At 41.3% G+C, this 7108-nt stretch overlaps 1 protein-coding gene across 1 annotated transcript; it reads right to left on the reverse strand.

Annotated features, from left to right (window-relative positions):
* Nucleotides 1-833: 833 nt before the first annotated feature.
* Nucleotides 834-6805, reverse strand: tgif1 (TGFB-induced factor homeobox 1). Its single transcript, XM_088642192.1, has 3 exons — nucleotides 6495-6805; nucleotides 3717-3943; nucleotides 834-2268 (listed from the first exon to the last, which is right to left on the reverse strand). Exons 1-3 carry the CDS (start codon nucleotides 6508-6510, stop codon nucleotides 1705-1707), a joined length of 807 nt encoding a protein of 268 aa, XP_088498318.1. The 5' UTR covers nucleotides 6511-6805; the 3' UTR covers nucleotides 834-1704.
* Between the last annotated feature and the right edge of the window lie 303 nt (nucleotides 6806-7108).

Genomic DNA, 7108 nt, shown 5'->3' on the forward strand with positions numbered 1-7108 from the left:
GCTTAGATTAACTTACAGACAGGGCAATTTCTAAAGGAATCCTAAACAAAACCAGCAAGTCTGGTACCATTTCAAGCACCTCTTTCCTGGGGAGTAGTCCTCATCACAGTAGTAAAATCTCTTAAGTGCTATTAAATCATATAAGTATCTTAAAAGACCAATAAGTTAGGAATCTGGGCATACTTATTCCTTTAACGCCACCAGCATCACTCTTTACATCACATCTTTTTTGCTCTCAAGGCATTTTGTTTTTAATTGCAAGGCCAAAACATTTACAAACTGATGTAAGCAGCACAATCCGGGATACCTACTCTCACTGCTGGTGAAGACAATTATTTAATTTCATCTGCGTTCCTTAAGAATACCATTAACTAGAGGTCATTTAAAAAGTTTAGCGATTCACCTGTGTCTGAATGAAAAAAAAATAGTGTTGTTGCCTACATGCTAACCTATATATATATATTTCACAAAATATTGAACTATATAAAATTTTAGCATTATGTTGATTTTTAAATCTTGGAAATATTTCAGGTTTAAGCTTTAAGATACCAATTAAAATTGTGAGACCTTTGGAATAAAAAAATGCAAATCATAGGACTTTTGTCTGTCTTGGGGTGTACTAAATGTTTCAATTCTAAAGATCCAAGTAAAAATATTCTAGGTCTAGGTTTCGGTCAAGCTGAATTAAGTTGTGCAATACACTTTTGTTTCCTCAGCAACAGCTATCTGTTACAGACCTCATCCTCCATACTCCTCTAAAAACAAAATAATGTTTATATTAGGATAATGACGTATTGCAAAAAGACTGTGCGTTATTCATCTGAGTACCAAAGTATTTGTACAAAACAATCTTTATTGAAACAAAGTGACCAAAATTTGCCACAAACATTGCACAGTATGAAAGTAAGAAATCACATAATAGGGTGTCTTCTCACATTATTGATGCACAGCGTTATTTAATTTTCATCTAACAGTTTTTAGCGGTGATATAAAAAAGTCTTGAATTCTAACTAGCGTAGTGTTGTATTTCCAGTTCACGCATATGATACAGGTCCCACTAACGTGACACAAGGCACCTTCTAGCGCATATGTTCCCTTAGCAAAGTTACTGGCCATTTCTACTCAGTATCATGGCTCAGATAAATGTGGAACTGCTACAAAAGTAAAGTTTAAATGCCCCCTATCAGTGAGAAAAGCTAACAAATAACTGAACAAAAAATGACCTCTCTTTCAAAAGTAAAAAAACTATACTTATTTATAACACGAAACAAAGAACCTCTTAAACTACAGTAGTGACTAAGCTCATCTTTTATATCAAAAAAAGGTACAAATTAAGACAGGGAAATGACCTTTTTGGCCCTAATGTGCAAATGAACAAGGCAGAAGTATTGCAAACTTGTTTGCAAAAAAAAAAAACACAACTGGAAACGAAGAGTCCCACTGAGACTTGATTTTATAATAACAAACCATTTATGTTCAGGAGACTCCCGTCTCAGAATAAGGGATTGTAAGAAAGCTGCAGTCTGCCTTGTTTTTTGGTCCTCTGTTTACGTAAGAAAATAACAAAAGTAAACAAGGCGTCACAACACTGTCCACCAGGTCCTCCATGTGACTGGATGAGTCCACCGAAATGGAAACGAGCAGGCGTGGTCTCCAAGGTGGCCCGTCAGCGGCGTAGTTCAGTTCGGACCATCCAGTTGACGCTTAAGACACGAGCTGTTTGGCCTGCAGTTCCATCTCCGCTGCCCGTTTCAGTGCAACATCCACCAGCAGCTGAAAGCCACTGAAGTCCTGCGTCAGGTCCGGGGGGGTGGGGGGAGGAGTGTTGAAAAGCCCGCCCTGAGGGCTGGAGTTCCCCTCCAGCGCTCCCGCGCCGTGGCACTTGTGCAGGCGGGGAGCCGCCGAGGAATGCAGGTCTGTGGGTCTGTCCGTGCTGATGGCCTGGTAGTAATGCACAGGGCCGCCCTGCACCGCGGTGATCGTAGTGTGGCATATTACTGACGGCCGGGGGAGTGCGGGCCCCGGAGAGGGGCCCTTCGGGGACGGGCTTTTCTTGGCCAGGACAGGATCCATGCTCGAAGGGTGGAAGGACCTCTTGTCCACGCCTTCTGAAACGAGAGACTTGGGGGACAGAGAGCTCTCCGTCGCACCGGCCTCACAAACCTTACTCCCCTTCCGCGAAATGGTGAACTGGTTCGGGTCCTTCCCGTCTTTCCTCAGCATTTCTGGGAGCAGTCTCCGGCGGGCATTGATGAACCAGTTACAGACCTAGAGAGCACAACGTCAGGAGGCCTGGTTTTTACAAAGGTCTTCAAAGCTTTTATTTTTTTTCACGGATACAGCTTTTTAAAACTACTATTGCTTCGGAAAATTAGACACCCGAAATACACAGCTTTTATACAGCACGGACTGTTTAAAACTCACACATAACTAGATGATCTTTTCCAGATGTAAATCTAAGGGGATAAGCCAGTGCATTTTGACAGAGACACTGAACCACCAATACTTCACATACTGTACAGCAGTTACAGCATTGAAGGAAAATCTTCCCAGTCATCCCAGTTTTATGATATGAGGCACGTCTAAATCAGTAAGTGTAATCAAAACCTAATTTTGGACATACTGACCATGGGATATTTAAATACTTCAAGCTACTGACAATCACCCTTCTGCTAAATGTCACTACTGTATTTGAATAAGATTTAAATAATGAAACTATTTTTAAAAAAAGATTTAAATAATGAAACTACTATCAACTAGTGGTCTACCTTGTACTATCAGCATAAACGGGCAACCAAACCACAGAAATAATGTTCTGTGAGAGAGAGATGTCAGCCCTAGAAACACCAGTAATTTATTAATCCCGTGAGGGAAATTGCAGAAAAAAAGTACCAGGAAGAGTAAAACAGCGCTTTTCCTTTTTTGTGCAGGCAAAAGACAACGTGAGGGGGAGGCTGTAGTCGGCAGGACACATGCACTGACATAAAACAATAAGACTAAATAAGTAAAAAAAAGCCAAAAAAGCTGCACTGTGTGAAATTTAACCATTGAGTTATAATGCTACTTGAACTATCATCTGTAATTATAAATGTGATAAGGTTAAGTACTCAAAGGCCCTACAGTACTTAGGGAAAACAATGTGAAGAGCAACTGTCTTGGTTTAGAATAGATGGCTCAGAAATGCGCAACACTTAACATGCAAATGTCTCTGTCACACTATTGTTCACAAGCAGCAGGGTAATGAAAAGCAGGGGAAATTCCTGTGTGAATACTGTAGCACCTCCCACAGAAAGTGAGTAATTTTCCTTGCTCAACTGACTGTGTAATCTTCAGTGCCAGGCATTACGTCATCTGAATTTGACTTTATCACACTGTTTACATATCAAGCCACTTTTCTGCTCTGCAGCCAAAGGACTGGGTAACATACAGTTTTGTTTCTTTTTTGAAAAGTGGAAGGTTTGTGAACTTCTAGACATGGCTTTATCACAAAAACACAGAATGACAGCTCTGTCAACACAAGTCAACTGTGTGTTCCTGAAAGCGAGTGAGCAAACAGGCACATTTTAGGTACCTTTCAAGAGCATGCCTGAGTCACATGCACGCTTATTCACACAGCTTTTAAAAAGGCACGACAGAAATTAAAGCGACAATACAGTGCCATCGAGTTACTCCAACATTTTGGACAAACTGAATATCACTCTGTAAGCGAGTCTTACTTGTAGTGTTGAGAGGCGTGTCTGCTTGGAGAGAAGTGCTTTCTCTTGTTCTGACGGATAGGCATTGTAGCGGTGCTCATACAGCCACTCCCTCAGGATCTGCACCGACTCTTTGGGAAGATTCCCCCGTCTCTTCCTCTTCCCGCTCCCCGTGCTGGAGGACAAGTCCAGCGGAGCGTCCATGCTGTCCTCGTCCTCCGTCTCGCTGCCGGACAGCGATGGCATGGCTGTGAAAATAAGGCACGGAGCTCAGTTCGCTCTGCGGGCCCGAGACAGGCCGACGGCCGATCCCCCCCCCCCCCCAAAAAACAAAAACCTGCTCAAAATCCACAGTCACTGTCCTCAAGCTACGTTGAGAGACAAGGTGAGAGGGAATCACACGCTCCAGTGCGACGAGGTGTCAAGTGAAAACCTGCCCAAACAGACGCAGAACACGCCTCCATTTCTGGCAGACGCACAACACTTCAGGAAGCCTGACTCAGGGCTTCAGGGCCAAAACCACTGGGACAGGTCCTTCGATGGAAAAAAATCGTCCTAATTTGTGCAGGAAAATACCAAGTGGCCGTGTGTAGTGGGACAGCAATGTGAGTGCACTTCACTGGTGAACCAGGTGGGGCTGCACACAGGTGGAGGTGGAGCAGAGACCCCATTACCTGTAAAGCGCTTTGAGCGGAGTGTCCAGAAAAGTGCTACATAAGCATAAGCAATTATTATTATTATTATTTTTACTATGTGCTAAGTCAATACAAATACAAATGCAAGCAGTTATTGTTGTAAAGAGACTTGAATTGATCAATTACATGGGAATTGTTTGGGTTTTTTTTTGGGGGGGGTGGGGGTTGCTAAAGCTTCTTCAGAAATTCACTTGGTGTGTGTTGAATGTGCTTTAACTCATTTTCGAAACACAAGAGAGGGACAAGATTGACAAATTAACCAGGTTGCCAAGGCCTCTTCACAAAGCTTATAGGCCTAGAAGGTTCAAAACCGCAGAACAGACAGTTGTCCGAAACCTTAAATCTCACCCTCCCCTCAGAACTTCCTCTTACAGCTAATAGAACATACAGTAATTTCTGAAAGTCCCAACAAATACAGAGATGCCAAGACGACATGCAAAGTTCTAATCAAATTCCAAAGAGCAGCTATATAAATGTGCTCTGAATCCTTTATCCTGTCAGGCAACTTTCTCTGACAGCTGTTACAACTGTGTAATTAACTCTTTGCAACCCAATTTCCCAAACGCCTCCCATAATGTCGAAGCAGGCGACGTTAGCCTTTGGTAAACAAATAAATCCACCAAAAATACATTACAAAACATTAAAAGGAGAGGAAGCTGCTTTAAACTTTTACTCCATTAAGGAACATAGATAGATGTTCACTCACATCTTTAAACAGAAAATGTCTGAGACACACGTGGCATGTTTTCAATGAAGTCATGTCGAGGTTTGTCAAATTGTAATTCATGAAAGGACACATCGCTAAGAGGCCAACCTAAAAACCGTCTGACTACTCCGGATTAATGAGTAATTTTATAGCTGTGTCGCTGTCAATGGTTCGATGACGTTATCTTTAAAATTGGGGTAGAAAACGAGACAAGCACCGCAAAGTATGCAGCCATGACGTAAAACGTTTTTAATTAATATAGACGAAAATCACTAAATCAGTGGATGTTTTTGTTTTGTAAAGATTATTCCCTGGTTAACACACGTTTCAGGATTTATGTTTCTAGCGTCAAATCTGTTTTTCTTTTCTTAAAAGAAAACTTCACGCTTCTTGAAGACCTGTTGCAGGACTTAACAAAAGAATCTCAGTCTCCGTCCGCGTCCTGTGCAATTCAATCTGTGCTATTTCACACTTTCCAACCGCACATTTTGAAAAATAAAATACCCAGGTTTTACCGGGGAAAAAATGCTACGGGGGAAATACATCGAGTCCTGATTTTATTTTTTAAGTCGTTTGCAACACGGGTGAAAAACAAAAGGAAAAAGGCTGATCCGAAACTAGTTCTATTGTGTGCTCAGTAACACGAGGTTGAAGAATGTCTAAGCCCAGCCTGAGGCAGGAAGGAAGACAAACAGTAACTTGATAAAGGAGGTCAGGTTATAACGTTTTGTTACCAGACGCTGAGCTAGACACAAGTTACACGAGTCTGCACGTTTCCAAATCTAATATTAAAAAAAAAACCCGAAAGAAAGTTAAAAGATGTAACCACTGCACTGACCGTGTACGTATAAGTGCAGTCGAGTGTGAATAAGTGAAAAGTTAAAAAAAAGACTGCGTAATAAAGCTAGCGTTTTGAGCACACGGAAACTACCAACTTTAACTGCGTTTCTCTTATTAAACGCGTACTTTTGAAGCCGTCGAAATTCATTCTTTTTTTTAATTTAACAGATAAAAGTCGACCCGTCTCAAACTAAGTTGTAAACGAAAACAGCATGCCTCACGAAGTCCTATTTGTTTTACAAAAATCTTGGGGGTTTTTATCCTACGTGCTAAGTGAATTTAAATAAATTTGAACACGTTTAGTCCGTTGTATTACTTCAATTTACGTTAGCGTAAAAAACAAGGCGAACAAGGAAACCAAACAATTTTGACAGCCCGCCAGCACATGGAAAAAACATGTTTTGTCTGGAGCGGAAAAAAATGGCACACACGCCTCGAACATCATACAAAGCCTTTTTCAAAATGTAAAGTGCAGGTCTGGGTTACACAACATCTACGTATAACAATATTACTAAATTGGGTTTTGAAAAACCAACAGTTTGCGAGCGTGACACGTACCTTTTTTTGCTTTCATCCTGGTCCACAATTTCCTTTCACGTTACAACAGAAATGCAGATACGAGAGTTTTATATTCCAAAGTCGCAGTCCGTCTTTTCCAGTTAAACCACACCGAAAATCCAGAGAGCGAAATCGTTTTTGCGCTGGTTTCTTGAGGTCTTAAATGTCTCTCCGGCGTGCTCATTTGTTGCAAACAAAACACATTGTCGAAGTACCTGAAATCTCCAGTTACCCTCGGCTTCGCTTCTTGCTCAATGTGTGTTTGATCATTAAACAGGGTGACAGCTATCTTTGACAGCTGCGTGACTCAACGCTGTAAGGTCCACCCACCAGCGCGAAAGAAAAAAAAATCTGACATCAGCATGCTAAACCCAGTGAAATGAAAACTTATTTTCTCCAACTCGGCTTGTACGTTAAGGACAATCAGCTACTCTAATTGAAAAGGAGTATATTACGAAGAAGGTGGCTGCTTGCTGAAAGAGAAATTAAATAATATTTTACAGAAGCCGAGGTAATGTTTAATCGGTCTTTTTAAAAGGTTAAACACATGATTAATGACAAGAAATTGACTCAGTGAAGCGGTATTATTTGTTGTAAAGACAGTAGTAGTGCCT

The sequence above is a fragment of the Lepisosteus platostomus genome, chromosome 8 (genome assembly GCF_059453375.1).
Source record: "Lepisosteus platostomus isolate fLepPlt1 chromosome 8, fLepPlt1.hap1, whole genome shotgun sequence".
Lineage (NCBI taxonomy): Eukaryota > Metazoa > Chordata > Actinopteri > Semionotiformes > Lepisosteidae > Lepisosteus > Lepisosteus platostomus.

Excerpts from the sequence above, each read along its gene's own strand:
- tgif1 (XM_088642192.1), bottom strand. Across the intron at positions 2,269-3,716 it reads CACGCCTCTCAACACTACAA|GTCTGTAACTGGTTCATCAA; the intron begins GTAAGACTCGCT and ends TGTGCTCTCTAG.